Source organism: Podarcis muralis, chromosome 1 (assembly GCF_964188315.1).
Source record: "Podarcis muralis chromosome 1, rPodMur119.hap1.1, whole genome shotgun sequence".
NCBI lineage: Eukaryota > Metazoa > Chordata > Lepidosauria > Squamata > Lacertidae > Podarcis > Podarcis muralis.
This window is the reverse complement of record NC_135655.1, coordinates 14,984,862-15,002,151: the sequence shown is the minus strand read 5'-3', so window position 1 is coordinate 15,002,151 and position 17,290 is coordinate 14,984,862. Positions and strand designations below refer to the sequence as shown.

General features: G+C 47.1%; 1 protein-coding gene across 3 annotated transcripts in view; it reads left to right on the top strand.

Annotated features, from left to right (window-relative positions):
• Window positions 1-253: 253 nt before the first annotated feature.
• The window catches only part of TNFAIP2 (TNF alpha induced protein 2), a 30,635-nt gene continuing 13,598 nt past the window's right edge, over window positions 254-17,290 (top strand). Inside the window, exons 1-5 of one of the 3 annotated variants that reach the window (XM_028703983.2) lie at window positions 254-384; window positions 5,664-6,045; window positions 9,068-9,707; window positions 13,308-13,422; window positions 16,753-16,875. In XM_028703983.2, coding sequence (XP_028559816.2) covers window positions 5,673-6,045; window positions 9,068-9,707; window positions 13,308-13,422; window positions 16,753-16,875 — 1,251 coding nt within the window. In that variant the 5' untranslated portion in view covers window positions 254-384; window positions 5,664-5,672. Of the gene's footprint in view, window positions 385-490; window positions 591-620; window positions 903-5,663; window positions 6,046-9,067; window positions 9,708-13,307; window positions 13,423-16,752; window positions 16,876-17,290 lie in introns of those variants that run through there. The other 2 variants (XM_077923858.1, XM_077923853.1) reach the window with 2 other exon arrangements.

The window sequence follows — 17,290 nt, the reverse complement described above, 5'->3', positions numbered from 1 at the left end:
CGCAGACCTCCTGCAATGCCGACCCCAGGCTTTTTGCTGCCACTGAGGAGAGAACAAGTCCTGGTCATTTTCTTGCTCTGCCTTGACTTCTCTCTTTGCGCTCCAGAGTAGGAAATCCCGCGTTCTGGAATTTCCTTGCGCATCTCTAACCACCTAACCTGATGCAAGTTAGAGTTTCCAAAGGCGCCCACGCGGGAGCGGGGGAAGGTGGCGGGCGTGGTAACTTCGCCTTTCCCCTCCTCTTCCTCCTCCTCCCTGCTTTATAAACCTGGGTGCTCTCTAGAAAATTAGAAACCGCGCTGCAGCCAGCCCAGGGAGAGGGACAGAGAGAGAGGAAGAGGAACCATCCCGTCATCCCCGATCCAAAGTCAACCAGTATCCGCTGTAAGTCCTTCTTGCCCCGCTCCCCAACTCCTGATCTCAGGGCTGGGTCCTTCTCTCCCTCCACGTGGCTGATCTCAGACCGCCTTAAGGGGGTCGCCAGCCCCTCTTCCCCTCTTGATCCGCCTGCCTTGCGCTCTGCTGGGAGCCCGGGAGCTTGCTGTAAACCGAGCTCTCCGGTTGGTCTTGTGCAACAACAAACTCTCCAAGTGAGTCCAGCCAGGACTTGTTATTTTTCGCCCCTCTGGCTGATGCCCCCCGATGAACTGATGCCCTTCTAACTGCAGCCTTCACAGCCTCATCCAAAATTTACCCCTGGAGCTCCCGGAAGAGGGAAGAGGGTGGCTGGTGTGTTCAGACGCTTCCGAGTGTTGTGTCACTTCGTTGCAGCAACAATGTGTGAAAATTAAGTTAAGCCGGGCAGGGCTGGGTTTGGCAAGGTATGTGGTGGTTTGCTGTGGAAGCCTAACCGTGTCTACTCAGAAGTAAAGCCCACTGAATTCAGTGGGGCTTACTCCCAGGTAAGTGAGCTTAGACTTGCAACTGTAGGCAGTGATTGTCACAGCTTTGTTGTTGTTGTTGTTGTTTAGTCGTGTCCTCGTGTCCAACTCTTTGTGACCCCCTGGACCAGAGCACGCCAGGCACTCCTGTCTTCCACTGCCTCCCGCAGTTTGGTCAAACTCATGCTGGTAGCTTCGAGAACACTGTCCAACCATCTCGTCCTCTGTCGTCCCCTTCTCCTTGTGCCCTCCATCTTTCCCAACATCAGGGTCTTTTCCAGGGAGTCTTCTCTTCTCATGAGGTAGCCAAAGTATTGGAGCCTCAGCTTCACGATCTGTCCTTCCACTCAGGGCACTCAGGGCTGATTTCCTTCAGAATGGAGAGGTTTGATCTTCTTGCAGTCCATGGGACTCTCAAGAGTCTCCTCCAGCACAGCTAGATGCTGCTTTGTATGTGTGACTTGGGCAGCTTGGGGCAGAGGACCTGTGACCCTCTTGATGCTGAACACCCATCAGCCCCAACCAGCATGGTCAGTGGGGGATGGTGGGAGTTGTAGTCCAGTTACATCAAGCAGGACACAGGTTTCCTACCTATGGTGTAACTATTGCACCCTGTAAACCAGATGTTGATGCATCTGGATCTGGCATACAGCTCCTGATTATGGGACTCTGGTGGGACCTAAATTTTGAGATCCATTGACTAGCATTTTTGGGTTAGACTGTAACTCAAGTCAGCAGAGCATGAGACTCGTGATCTCAGGGTCAAAGCTCCCTCCATTGCAGGGGGGCTTGGACGAGATGACCCCCGTGGTCCCTTGCAGCTCTACAATACTATGATTCTGTGATCCAAATTGGAACTCCTGCTCAACTCAGAATTGCACAGAATAGACAAGGGCACAGAGAGGTTTCCATGCAGTCTTTGAGCTTGTCTCACACGGTTGACGCTAGTTTACACTAATGTCAAATACTGTACCTCTTTCACACGTGACACGGACAAGCACATGTCCTCTCGCATGCTCTGTGTGTGGATCGTGTGACTGCAATGTTGAATGTGGAATTCTGTAGTCTCCGTGATCCTAAGCATACTTACTCACAAGCAGACCTGGCCAATGTTTTATGTTTGCATTACTTTATTTAGTGTAAGCGAAGAGCAGTTTAAGCTTATCAGGAAAGTGACTCAACAACAGGGAGTTTCTGCTATTGCACAGGCTTTAAAAAACACAATCTGCCTCAGCTCTTCCAAGCAAACCCGACGAAAAGACCTTGGGAGTCGTTGTTTTGCACTTGTTGAGAAGGAAAGGTTACTGAGAAAGAAAAAGTTGCACCCTTTAAATCCAGTTTGCTCACAGGAGAAGAGAGTGGGCTGGCATGCTTCTCTCAATACATGGCCAGGTCTCAGGAGCCTCTGACGCCTTGCTAAAATAAATGCAAAGCACCCAAAAGAAGACGCTGTTAATAGGTTTGGATTTACTAATCCGGCAACCTAAACAAAGTAATAAGAGTCAAGCACAGTATAGTGCCTTTCCTGTTCCTAAAAAGCTCTTATGTAAATGGTGCATTCATTTCATGACTTGGAAATCAAAAGTGCTTTATCGCACTCATGTCCTGCTTGTGGATTTCCTACTGTCAACTGGTTAGCCACTGTGAGAGCAGGATGAGGGACTTCTATAGAAGCAATCATATGGGGGGGAGGGAATTCTGGATGGCTGTCTGTCTGGGATTCAGTAGTTACAAGGTTCCTTCTCTGAGCAGGGAGTCTGTGGTTGCAAGAGTCTCACACTAAACAAGGAGTTTGACTACATGACCCCCTAGATTTGCGGTGTCCAACTGGGTGATTATGTGTGCTCAGTGGCGTAGCGTGGGGGGTGCAGGGGGGGCCGGGCGCACCGGGCGCAACATCTGGGGTTAGGGCAAATCCACAGGTTAGGGGGCGCAAATCCACGGGTTAGGGGGCGCATATTACTTGCCTTGCCCCGGGTGCTGACAACCCACGCTACGCCACTGTGTGTGCTCCTACTTTTTAAACTCTTTAGTGTGCAATCCAATACATATTATATGCTCAGAAGTAAGTGAGTTCAATGCATCTCACTTCCAAGGAACTGAATAAAACTGTATTGCAGTCTGGATTATTTTAAATCTGCAATTGTATAAGCAAAAGGCATTTCCTTTTCAGTTTAGGAAAGTAAATGCCACCAGCTGTTTGCCTCAGAAAAGTTCCGTCTGTAATCAAATAAGTTGTCCCTAATCCAAAACAGATGACTCGCATGAGCAAAGGTTTTGGAATGGGAGCAGTGGTGGGATTGAAACATGATTTATGGGAAAACGGAAAACGAAACTGAAAGAAGCAGCACTGGAAAGAGTATACTGTATACTGTTAACATATCATAACAGATGCCATGCTGGGCTCCTTTGGGAGGAAGAGCAGTCGACACATGGGATAATGATAATAAATAAATTTAATTGTACACTTAGCATGGACCATTATTTAGGAAATCTGCAGTGTATCATTGGGAAACCTGATTTTATTCTGATTCAAATCAACTGCTCCCTTCCTTTTTTATAATGATGTGTTTGCAAACTTTAAATCAGTGTGGTGTAGTGGTTAAGAGTGGTAGACTCGTAATCTGGTGAACCGGATTCGCATCCCCGCTCCTCCACATGTGGCTGCTGGGTGACCTTAGGCTAGTCACACTTCTCTGAAGTCTCTCAGCCTCACTCACCTCACAGAGTGTTTGTTGTGGGGGAGGAAGGGAAAGGAGAATGTTAGCCGTTTTGAGACTCCTTCGGGTAGTGATAAAGCGGGATATCAAATCCAAACTCTTCTCTTCATCAAGGCAATGCAAAGATTTTTAAACTAACTCACCCTGTACATACAGTAATCCTCTAATATAAACATGAAGTTTAATCAAGCAGCAGGTGGTGTATTTAGTTGTCCATAGACATGCTTACATGCATCGTTGTCTAGGAAATAGACGGTGTGCCATTGGGGGAACTTGATAATAATCAATTGTTCAAATCTGCTCCCCCCCCCCTTTTTTTCATGATGGTTTTTAAAAAAATAAATTGCTGTTTTGAATTGCCTTGATTTAAAGTTTTCAAGCCAACTCACCCTGCTTTACAAGGTCCCCGTGCATAATCCTCTACTAAAAAACACTGAGATTCCTGCATTGAAGGGGGTTCAGCTAGATGATCCTCAGGGTCCCTTCCAACTCTACAATCATATTATTCTGTGATTCTACCAAGTAATAATAAATATCATGTGAAACTTTTTTAAAGTTTTTTTAAAAAAAAAGGAATTCTGGAGTGCAGTTTAACAAAGGGAGAATTGCATGGTTTCCGCTATCCTTCTTGGGCAACATAAACTTGGAAAATTATACAGCCATTGTTTCCGAAATATAATTAGTGCTGCATCAAAGATGTATCCCTCCCTTGAGACGCCTGTCTAGCTTCCGTGTCACCACTAAAATAAGCAAGAGAGTTTGCCTGTTTAAAACACATTATTCCAGAAACTATGCCATGTGACCGTTCCAGTGGCAAGGCTGCTGTCACTCACATGTCCCTGAATCATTTCTTCTTCTTCTTCTTCAAGTAATTGAACACTTTTTCCACTTCACTGGAAAATCTCAAAAGAGTAAAAGAAAGAAAGAAAAACAAACTCGGCTGAAGTCAGTGACAAATGTTCCATTGGGACCAATGAAATCAGTTGGTGCTCACTGTGATTTTTCCATGAATTAGTGTGGGGGAGATTATGGGCATCATCATTGCACAGATGGACTTTCCCTTCCTTCCCCCCCCCCCCACATTCAGCCCCCCACTCTCAAAGTGTTCCAGAGCATGTTTTTTTTAGGGGTCAAGGGAACTGCAGAGAAGGGGAAACCCATTCTGCTAATAATGGTGTCCATTCCACTGGCAGACCCAAAAGTATTTTGCACAAAAAACTCAAGTGGAAAGGGTAGCCTTATCTCACACTTCACAGTCCTCTCTATCTGAAGGGCCGCCTGGTCCATGTGCGGTTTAAAGATAAAGAATCGTGGGGAGGGAGAGCAGATGGGCTTTGGAGTTGGGTACCAGACTGGGCACGTCCACAGCTCAGTTGGCCACACTCTTCTCCAATATGGTAAGATGTGTTCCTATTTCCATGATAGTAATTACTTCTAAATTTACATCTATATACAGTGGTACCTCTGGTTAAGAACTTAATTCGCTGTGGGTTAAACCCCGTCACAGGGATTCAAACCACCAACCTTCTGATCAGCAAGCCCTAGGCTCTGTGGTTTAACCCACAGCGCCACCCGCGTCCCATCTGAAAACATAACAAACCATTAAACATTAAAAATTCCCTTCAGATGTCTGCTAAAGGTTGTATAGCGACTTATCTCCTTAGCTTGGGGGTTGCATAACTCCATACCCTCCAGCATCTCTTGGATGAAAATAGGGACATCTTAAGGAAAAACAGGACATTCCAGGATAAAATCAGAAACTTCGACGGCTTCTATAAATCCGGGACTGTCCCTGGAAAATAGGGACACTTGGAGGGTATGAGAACATCACTCAGATAAGTGAACTTGTATGTGTCGCAAATGACACGGTGTCCACTAAAAGTGCTGTTGTGCTACTAAATATTTAAATAAGTATCAGCTTTTTTCACTGTTTTGTTAAACACAGGAGCTGGTCACTGAACTCTTCTTCCTCTGTCTAACCTTTGACCATTGGGTGGTTTTCCTTTTTGGCTTCTTGAATGCAAATCCTTCAACCTGACAACTTCTTAATTGTCATTTGCAGGCTTAGAAGATGATGGGAATGAAAATGTTCACCATATTCTCTAGCGGTCCTGTAAAAGCCGAGGATTCAAAATCTAAGGTCCAAAGTGAGGCTACCAAGCCTTCAACGTCTTCCGAATCAGAATTTGACTCCACGTCGATCGAATCCTCGACAGAAGAAGCTCCGCCGAAGGACAAGGTGAAAAGTGAAAGTCAAGGATTGCCTTCGAAAAACAATGCCACATGCCATTGTAGTCCTGAGCAAAATAACAAGAAGAAAAAGAAGGAAATGAAGAGGGGACTCATTTATGGTCTGAAGTACTTTGCACTTGGGGAAAACAGAATAAAACCCTTAAGAGCAGAGAAGGACCCTCCAAATGAAAAGGAAAGGAAAGCAGTTACAGGTACAGTATGACCACCCCGAAGGACCACCTGCCCCCAACATAAATTTGTCCATCAATTAAGATTCTCTTCTGACCAAATTTATTGGTCTCTTAGAGCAGGGGCTTCCAACATGGTGCTCAGGGGCTCAACGGTGCCCTTTTACATATGTTTCCAAATGTATAAAATACATTTAGAAATGCATACTCAGAGAAAATAATAATAATAATAATAATAATAATAATAATTTATTATTTGTACCCCGCCCATCTGGCTGGGTTTCCCCAGCCACCCCAGCCATAGAAACCAAAAAACACTAAAATATCATACATTAAAAACTTCCCTGAACCGGGCTGCCTTAAGATGTCTTCTGAATGTCAGGTAGTTGTTTATCGTTTTGACATCTGATGGGAGGGCGTTCCACAGGGCGGGCGCCACTACCGAAAAGGCCCTCTGCCTGGTTCCCTGTAGCTTTGCTTCTCCCAATGAGGGAACCGCCAGAAGGCCCTCGGCGCTGGACCTCAGAGTCCGGGCAGAACGATGGGGGTGGAGACGCTCCTTCAGGTATACTGGGCCAAGGCCGTTTAGGGCTTTAAAAGTCAACACCAGCACTTTGAATTGTGCTCGGAAACGTACTGGGAGCCAAAATGTTTTATAAAAATGTTTTCTCATATAATAAAGAAAACGCATTCAAAAGCATGTACTTATTTTAAAAAAGCATGTACCTATATACATATTTAAATATAGATTTGTCTGCATTTTTTTTTTAAACCTAAGATTGATGCGGAAAGAGGATAGAACAGAGTTATGAATGAACACATGTGAACTTGGCATGGGCTGATCCCTCCATCCCTGGGTATCAAGAGTATTGATCCTTCCTGTGTCACTGAACTAAAAATGCAAAAGGAGAGGGCAATAGAGCCCGTGCATGGCAAAAAGAAAGCTAGCACATCAGGGGAAATCTTCCAGCTCAACCCTTTGCTTGCTTTGCTCATTTTCTAATTGCAGGGAATCATAGACTCAAGGGGAGTGAGGACTCATTAGGACCCACAGCTCCAGGTGTTGAAGCTAGAGGCAGGAAGCAGTTTAGGGGTTTATGTGAACACCTCCTCCGAGATCTTGCAGCCTGCCACAGTTAGCGTTTTTAAGTGCTTTACAGAAATAAGCAAGGAACCACAAATGTGCTCGCCAGTGGCGAACACCACTTTTGCTCCGGGAGAGCACAAAGAGAGACTTTTCCCTTCTCCGAGGCCTGGAGAATAGCGAGGGCTCTCTATGATGCCAGGCTTTCAGAAACATAAGAGAATGGCACTACCAATTCTGCTCTGAAGGCACTTGGAAAACTGTGAGACTCCTTGTTGCTGTTGTTTAGTCGTGTCCGACTCTTTGTGACCCCATGGACCAGAGCACGCCAGGCACTCCTGTCTTCCACTGCCTCCCGCAGTTTGGTCAGACTCATGCTGGTAGCTTCGAGAACACTGTCCAACCATCTCGTCCTCTGTCGTCCCCTTCTCCTTGTGCCCTCTATCTTTCCCAACATCAGGGTCTTTTCCAGGGAGTCTTCTCTTCTCATGAGGTGGCCAAAGTTTTGGAGCCTCAGCTTCAGGACCTGTCCTTCCAGTGAGCACTCAGGGCTGATTTCCTTAAGAATGGAGAGGTTTGATATTCTTGCAGTCCATGGAACTCTCAAGAGTCTCCTCCAGCCCCCTAATTCAAAAGCATCAATTCTTCTGCGATCAGTGAGACTCCTTGCTTTCCTGTATATATACCCAGGGCACTCCCACTGCTGGTTTGTGAAGGCATGTGATCATGACATGAGTCACAAGCCGCCTCTGTCGTGCAGTTTCTTGAGAAATAGTGTGTTTTGATGCATTCCACCCTAAAATCAGCTTCTATCCCATATGAAAACTTAAGGCATATGAAGCCATCCATGCCCTCTATCTGCCAACTGGTGTGGACAAAGAGTTGGCAACTTGTAAATGCATCCAGCCACACTGAACATCATAATGATAAGCAGAAGTGATCTGAAATGCTGCAGCAGCATCGACTTCGCTGTGTTTTAAGCTAGTGATGTGTACACATCCTCAGTGTACACCAGGGTTTCCCAAACTTGGGCCTCCAGCTGTTTTTGGACTACAACCCCCATCACCCCTAGCTAGCAGGACCAGTGGTCAGGGATGATGGGAGCTGTAGTCCCCAAACATCTGGAGACCCAAGTTGGGGAAACTCTGGTGTATGCTAAGGCAGGAACTCAAACACCCACCCCAAGTCGGGCATGACAGCCCCACGTTCACTGTCTTGAGCTCATTGTAATGTCTGAAGACTCCCTTGGCAGAGGAAGAGTCCTGGCAAGATCACATTCTCTCTGGCTACCAGTTGCTGGAAACAATAATATAAATTGCTGGAAACAGGGACAAGACATCTATCGTTTCTACTCTCAAATTATGAGCTGTGCATACATCTACAGCCTAGGACCCTCGTACTCCCGGTATGCCCCACGGAGAGCCTCAAGGTCCATAAATAGCAACACCCTAGTGGTCCCGGGCCCTAAGGAAGTCAGATTGGCTTCAACCAGAGCCAGGGCCTTTTCAACACTGGTTCCGGCCTGGTGGAACGCTCTGCCTCATGAGACCAGGGCCCTGCAGGATCTGATTTCTTTCCGCAGGGCCTGTAAGACAGAGTTGTTCCGCCTGGCCTTTGGCTTGGAGCCAATTTGATTCCCTCCCCCTCTTCCTTTTTCTTTTCACCTCCTGTGATGAGGCTGCATTTTAATATTTTAATGTTTCAATATTTTAATGTTGTATTTTAATTTTGTTTTTAAGTTGTATTCATTCAACTTGTTTTTATTATTGCTTGTTAGCCGCCCTGAGCCCAGCCTTGGCTGGGGAGGGCGGGGTATAAATAAATATTATTATTATTATTATTATTATTATTATTATTATTATTATTATTATTACTGCAGGATGTAAGTTAAATGCATGGACAAATGAAATTTGAATCTCCATGTTATTGGGTACCAAGTTGTTTTTCCTTTTGTTTTGCCAGCTGACCAAATCAGGGAGCTGATTAAAGATCAAAGATTCTTCGATGCCAGCCAACATCTCCTGGCCATGGAGAGGGACTGCAGCAGTGACTCTGGCAGCAAGCGCAAAGAGGACCATGTGGACCATCAGAGTGAAATTGAAGACCTGTTTGGACTTTTGAAGCAAGAGGTCCTCAGGATCATACGTTTGTCTGTTAGTATCGCAAAGGCTGAGCCAGAACTCCTGAGGGATGCAGTGAGGACAGTAGCAGAACAGGTAGAGGAGGACAGGAGATACACGTTGGAAGAAAAGGCATCTGGGAAAGCTGCGCATTGCCGGCCCAGAAGATGGAAGGACGAGTGGAGGAGTACAGTCCAGGAGTCCGTAACCGACAGAATGAAAGAGCCTCCGTTTGACAGCAACGAGGGCCTCTCGACAACCGCCCACAGCTTCCTGCACATGGGGAAGGCTATGAAAGATGACCTGATCACTGTGGTGAAATATATCAAGGGCCATTACCCGGAGGACTTCCAAGTGTGCAGCACCTATGCACAGTTCTACCACAAGTGCTTCTCAGCTCAGCTCGAGATGGTTGCTCAGTTCGAACTGGGCAGGAAGGACACTTACCTCCTCCTCACCTGGGTGCAGAATATCTATCCAAAGTAAGTAGCAGTTTTGCCCTGCGTCTGGGTAACGCTGCAAGTCTGGCCAGCCCAAAAGCAGACAGTGTGCCTCTCTGTTCACTGGCTGAACCGTTTCTTCTTTCCCACATCTCAACATCTACCACCCAAATTCTGCATCAAACAAACAGCTGGTTCATAAAGAGTCAGCCCATTAGTGCATCTAACTGTCAGTTGCTCTCAGGGTTTCAGACAGAGATCTTACTCAGGTCTACCTTTTGCATAGGGACGCAGGTGGCGCTGTGGGTTAAACCACAGAGCCTAGGACTTGCCGATCAGAAGGTCAACAGTTCAAATCCCTGCGATGGGGTGAGCTCCCATTGCTCGCTCCCTGCTCCTGCCAACCTAGCAGTTTGAAAGCACGTCAAAGTGCAAGTACAGTGGTGCCCCGCAAGACGAACGCCTCGCAAGATGGAAAACCCGCTAGACAAAAGGGTTTTCCGTTTTGGAGGCGCTTCGCAAAACGAATTTCCCTATGGGCTTCCTTCGCAAGACGAAAGCCCATAGGGAAATCTCTGGGACAGCGGGGAAGCGCAGCGCGTCTTCCCCACTGTCCTCGGACCTCCTCCAAAGGCTGGCGGCGGGCGGAGAGACCTCCTCCCGCCGCCAGCCTTCATTTCTCCGCTATCCCGGACGGCTTTTGAAGGCAGGCGGGGGGAGCAAAGACTTTGCTCCCCCCTGCCTGCCTTCCCGGGAGAGCGGAGAAACGCAGCGTGTTTCTCCGCTGTCCTGGACGGCTTTTGAAGGCAGGCGGGGGGGAGCAAAGACTTTCGCACCCCGCCTGCCCTGCCTGCCTTCCTGGGGGCTTTTAAATCGCCCCGGGACAGCGGAGAAGTCCCCCGCTGTCCCGGGGCTTTTTAAAATGCTGGCGGGCGGCAGCGGAGGCTTCGCTCCCGCCCGCCAGCATTTTAAGATCGCCCCGGACAGCGGAGAAGTCCCCCGCTGTCCCGGGGCTTTTTAAAATGCTGGCGGGCGACAGCGGAGGCTTCGCTCCCGCCCGCCAGCATTTTAAGATCGCCCCGGACAGCGGAGAAGTCCCCCGCTGTCCCGGGGCTTTTTAAAATGCTGGCGGGCGACAGCGGAGGCTTCACTCCCGCCCGCCAGCATTTTAAGATCGCCCCGGACAGCGGAGAAGTCCCCCGCTGTCCCGGGGCTTTTTAAAATGCTGGCGGGCGACAGCGGAGGCTTCGCTCCCGCCCGCCAGCATTTTAAGATCGCCCCGGACAGCGGAGAAGTCCCCCGCTGTCCTGGGGTTTTTTAAAATGCTGGGGGTGGGAAGAAAAGCCCTTGGTCCCCCCCCCCCCCAGCCTTCAGAAGAGGTCGGGGGACAGACTGTCCCCGGACCTGGTCTGAAGTCGGTTTCCATAGGAACGCATTAATTGATTTTCAATGCATTCCTATGGGAAACCGTGCTTCGCAAGACGGAAAAATCGCAAGACGACAAAACTTGCGGAACAAATTAATTTCGTCTTGCGAGGCACCACTGTAGATAAATAGGTACCGCTCCAGCGGGAAGGTAAACAGTGTTTTCGTGCGCTGCTCTGGTTCTCCAGAAGCGGCTTAGTCATGCTGGCCACATGACCTGGAAGCTGTACGCCGGCTCCCTCGGCCAGTAAAGCGAGATGAGTGCCACAACCCCAAAGTCGGCCACGACTGGACCTAATGGTCAGGGGTCCCTTTACCTTTACCTTTACCTTTTGCATGCGAAGAGTGTGCTCTACTCCCGAGCTATTCTGGACCTTCCCCTTTACACTCCGCACTCAAAATGAGTTGTGCTGTTGACTAGGCTGTGGCTCAGAGCATCTGCTTTGCATACAAAAGCCTCTGCTTTGACCTCCCCAACCTCTCCAGGCAGGGCTGGGAATGTGCCCTGTCAGAAATCCTGGAGAGGCTCTGTCAGTCAACGTAGACAGAACTGAGCCAGGTGCCCCAATGGTCTGACTCAGTAAATGGCAGCTTCCTATGTTCCTGGAACCAATAAAAGAGATGGAAAGTTGCTTGATTGTGCTCACCTCACATCCTTTAATGCTGAAGGAACACTGCAGAAAATGGAATTGAGGGATGGGATTCGAAAACATGTTTCGCATGTTTACTAGGGCTTTCAGGCCGCCTTTTCCCCATGGCAGGCTTTTGTCCCACGCCCTTAAAAAATGCTGGTTCTGAAGGTTAAGGAACTGCAGAAGCAGAATTTCAACAATCCAGGCATCCAATGAAATGTAGGCATGTTTCGGGGGGGGGGCAGCGGTGTACAGTGCAGGAGAGGCTGAGCCCGGGCGAACAGGAACAGAGCAGAATATCTTCCTGTGCATAGTCTGATCTAGTATATGAAACAGTCTCCTTTCTTCCGTTGATCAGAATGGGGAGATAGGGCTCAATTGACAGTGGCATGTTCTGCTGCTGCATATTCGGATGCTTTTGATGGTGATGACAAAATATATACCGTCTTTTTCCTTGTATAACACGCCACCGCGTATAACATGCCCCCTATTTTTTGGGACTCCAAATAAAGAAATCCCCCATATGCACTATCCGTGTATAAGACGACCCCCCAATTTTATACTTGAAAAAATGGGGGGGGGAATATTGTCTTATACACGGAAAAATACAGTATGTATATATATATATGACACCCATTTTGATTCTAATGGGAATCATTAAGCAACGGTTTGCAGCAAGATGGGGTTATGGCTAAACATTTCAAATATTTCTGGTAACCCAATTGCCACCAGGTCAGGTTCGAAATCCTTGTGTTAATTCGCAAAGCCCTATATAACCTGGACCCAAAGTTCCTTACAGGCTGCCTGATTCCTTGTGTTCCACCTTGATCACTGGGGTCTTTTCATGGGGCACTTTTGGGGATCTCACATGCCCCTGAGATTTGGCTTCAGGGTGGCAGGCCCTGTTTCCCACAGGCATCTAGTTGGCCACTGTGAGAACAGGATGCTGGACTAGATGGGCCCTTGAAGGCTCTTCTTATGTCCTTATGACTACAGTGGTACCTCGGGTTAAGAACTTAATTCGTTCCGGAGGTCCGTTCTTAACCTGAAACTGTTCTTAAACTGAGGTACCACTTTAGCTAATGGGGCCTCCCGCTGCGGCTGCGCTATTTCTGTTCTCATCCTGAAGTAAAGTTCTTAACCCGAGGTACTATTTCTGGGCTAGCAGAGTCTGTAACCTAAAGCATCTGTAACCTGAAGCGTCTGTAACCCGAGGTACCACTGTACTTCACCCGAACTCCAATTCCCTTTGGGATTTCTTGTGTGTTGAAAAGCAGTTCCATTCAGCTCTCTTAACGAGTCCTTTAAAATCCTTTCTCCACCACTGTTTCAGTGACTCATGCAAAGTACTGTGCTTGAGTCCCCAATAAAGAATTTGCTGGATCAACTGTTTGCTCAAGGCTGTGAACAAGTCAGAAATGTAAAAACACTGGCTATACAACGTAGACCGGCTTCACATTGGAGCCAAGTATTCTGTGGCTATGCAGTCAAGTCTGCGTTCACATCTGTTGTTCTTTGGGAATCAGTATAAGCAGCTGCCATGAACTGCAAGGGATGTGAATATGATCTTCTTTTGTCATTTCAGTGAAATCAGAAACCACCCCATTTTAGTGAAAGACTTAGACCAAGCCCATCTCGGAAGCCTTTTGCCGCTCAGGCAGATCAAACAGTTTGAAGCTGCGTACCTGACTAACGAAGTGGTAAGAGGCCTGTTTGTTTTTTATTCATACTCTGTCCAGGCACTGTTACAAAACGGTTTTTGTAGTCCACCCAATTTGTGTTTGAGCAAATAAGAGCGCCTTTTCACTTTCTGCTATGTTTATTGTGGCCCTTATTGTGTTGTAATAGGAGATCCCAAAGTAAGAGGGTGTGTCATGCAATACAGGAGTTGGCCAGGCCTCGTGCAAGGCAGGCACAATTGTCCGCTGATGTGAGCTCGAGTCCAACCATAGCTGGTGCTCAGGGCAGGCTCAGATTCCCTGCGCTAAAATAATGTGACTGCCTAGGACCCACGTTCCTACGGGACCGCCTCTCCTGGTATGCCCTTAAGGTCCACAAATGACAACATTTTGGAGGTCCCAGGTTGCAAGGTGGTTAGATTGGTCTCAACTAGGGCCAGGGCCTTTTCAGTACTGGCCCCGACTTGGTGGAACGCTCTGTCACAAGAGACCAGGGCCCTGCGGGACTTGACATCTTTCCGCAGGGCCTGCAAGACAGAGCTGTTCCGCCTGGCCTTTGGTTTGGACTCAGTCTGACCCTTATGTTTCCCTCCCCTTATGGTTTTGATCTATGGGCTACTTTTAAATTAGGCTGCATTTTAAATTGCATATTAACCTGTATTTTAAATTGGTGTTTTTTTCCCTATTATGTTTTGACTGTAATTTTAATGGTGTTAGCTGCCCTGAGCCCGGCTCTGGCCAGGGAGAGCGGGGTATAAATAAAATTTATCATCATCATCATCGTCATCTTGTATGTGAAATGAAAGTATGTGTTTGGGGGGGGGGGGAATAATTGTGAAATGGACCATTTTGCAAAATGCCTTGCAAACATTCTCCCAAGCACACAGAAGCTTAATTTGAAGCAAATCTCTCTCTCTTTCTTCTTTTTACCAACTATCCATGTTCTATTTTTGTTAGTGGTTGTGGAAGCAGGGATTCTTTTTTATTCTTCTTCTTTTTCTATGCCACTTTTTGTTCCAAAGCAGCTTACAAACAAAATATAAAAATAGCATAAATCGTATGGAATACTCAACAAATCATCAGTAAAACAATCCCAAATCCCAAATGTTTTATTTTACCATCTATGTAACACTATTAACAAAACAACTAAAAAAGCTAAACATCACAGTTACACCAAAAATCATATTATAGGATACACAAAGTACAACAGCATTCTGTAGCCTTATGAGGCTTTGCCCTCGGGTGGGAAAAATATTGCGCCTGGGAAAGGGAAGTGGGAGTCAACAGACACTCAAGGAATAGTTTCAGAGAACAGGCTTTTATTTCTACCATCCATGAACTGGTAGAAGGAGCAAGTGTGATAAGTCACAAAAAGCATGCACGAAGTTCACAGTCATGTGCACAAGCATATATATCCCTTTCCAGTTCCCTCCTCCTTTCTCCTCCCTCAGGAGTCCTGCCCCATGTTGAGGTTCCTGAGCATGTACAGAAAGCTGTCTTGGGACTATTGTGGACTCTTGGCAGGAAAGGGGGTGAGGGGGTTTCAGTGTGTTCAGATATGTTTCAATCTCTTGTTCTGGCATGGTTCCCGGACAGAAAGCAAGTTGCAATGTGGTTCTGAGAAAGGCCTGAGAAGACAATGGGCTCTGTTCTCTACCTTGTTGCAATCTTTTTAGTTACAGCAAGTGAAATGTTTCTGATGCTTAGCTGCTGAGAAAATGATTTATGTAGCCTTATGAGGCTTTGCCCTCGGGTGGGAAAAATACTGCGCCTGGGAAAGGGAAGTGGGAGTCAACAGAATAGTTTCGGAGAAAAGGCTTTTATTTCTACCATCCATGAACTGGTAGAAGAAGCAAGTGTGATAGTTCACAAAAAGCATGCACGAAGTTCACAGTCATGTGCACAAGCATATATACCCCTTTCCAGTTCCCTCCTCCTTTCTCCTCCTTTTCCCAGGAGTCCTGCCTCGAGTTCCTCTGAGCATGAACAGAAAGCTGTCTTGGGACTATTTTGGACTCTTCCCAGGAAAGGGGGAATGAGAGCGGTTCAGCATGTCCAAAGATGTTGCAACTGAATGTGATAAGATTCGTTTCTCAGGCCTGAGTATTCTTGGCATTGACAGAGGCTATTCATTTGCTTTTAAAAGTAACATTTTGCCTATGCACAGCATCTTGTGATAGAGCAGGAGAGCAGAGAAAAGCTGTTTTGGATTTTTAGAAGACAAAAGGAATTCTGGACAGTTTTGAGGCCTGGTTGGGGGGGGATTCACGAACAGTTTTAGGGTTTTTGGGGTGATCCTAACTGTTCCCCTACAATTCATATCTATAAAACAATATTAACAACATTAACAAAATAGCAACAAAACAAACAAAGTGTTGAATTTGTACATGTGCTCTCCCCTCCACCATAACTCATAAACTTCCATTCTATTCAATGCATCAAAATACACCTGCATACAAATGCCACCTTTCTATGTGAGAATTTGTGGTTATTGTTTGGAGAATTTTTTAAAATGGGGTTTATAATCTGCCCTTCACCATATATAGTTCCAGGCTAGGGAAACACACAATAAAACAGGAAATAACAACACTCTAAAATCAGTATTCCGAACATTAAATGATAATTATACAATCACAAACAGCGTTCCATGTGAGCAGACAAACAAAAGACAGCTGAAACAGCTCATGGCGGCAAATCTCATTCCCTCCCAAAGGGGACAGATGAACGGGTGAAGAGGAGGACAGGGTTCCTGGCCCTTTAATAGTTGTGTAGAAGCTACTTGTATGGGACGCGGGTGGCGCTGTGGGTAAAAGCCTCAGCGCCTAGGGCTTGCCGATCAAAAGGTCGGCGGTTTGAATCCCCACGGCGGGGTGCACTCCCGCTGCTCGGTCCCAGCGCCTGCCAACCTAGCAGTTCGAAAGCACCCCAGGGTGCAAGTAGATAAATAGGGACCGCTTTCTAGCGGGAAGGTAAACGGCGTTCCGTGTACTGCGCTGGCTCGCCAGATGCAGCTTGTCACGCTGGCCACGTGACCCGGAAGTGTCTGCGGACAGCGCTGGCCCCCGGCCTCTTGAGTGAGATGGGCGCACAACCCCAGAGTCTGGCAAGACTGGCCCGTACAGGCAGGGGTACCTTTACCTTTAGAAGCTACTTGTGCTGAAATGTCCCTTGCTATGCAACTAAATGTGTAGGAGTCCCGCCCTTTTTTGCATATGGCCAACTTAAAGTTGAATCCTAGACCTTAAGACCCTTCAGACACTTTTGATTGGCCCTGCGATTGGTGACAGAGTAACTGAAACGTGAACACTGCTGCTAATCTGTGTTTTGGTGTTTTCTTCTTTCCTTATAAAGGATGCTGCTAAACGCTCCCTGGCTAACTGTCTGCAGCTGGAAGTCAAGAAGTGGGCAGAGGGAAACGAGCCACCAAAACTAGCTGGTCACTATCACAGTGAACTTCATATAGATGCCATCCAGGTAATAAAATATGTCATACGGGTGTGGGTGTGGGTGTGTGATATATATGAAATACACAGAGAGAGAAATACAGTGGTACCTCGGGTTAAGTACTTAATTCCTTTAACGGAATTCCCTTGCAGCACCAGCATTGGAGGGGTAGGCACTTACCCCTCCACCAACCAATTTTTTAACCAGTGCCTAACCGCAAACCTTACAAGTTGTGACGATTTGCTATGCAGTAGGCAAAAACCAAATGGCTCCCGCCAATCAGCCAAATGGACAAAACTCCTACCAGGCCCCTGCCCCAAAAGCAGGTGAGCCCATGACAGGCATAGCAAGGTCAAGAGCAAAATCCCCAGTTCAGGGAGGGTGGGCGGGTGATCCGGTGCACGCAGCAAAAGAGAAAGCCCAAAGCTGTGTGCCTGATATTTAA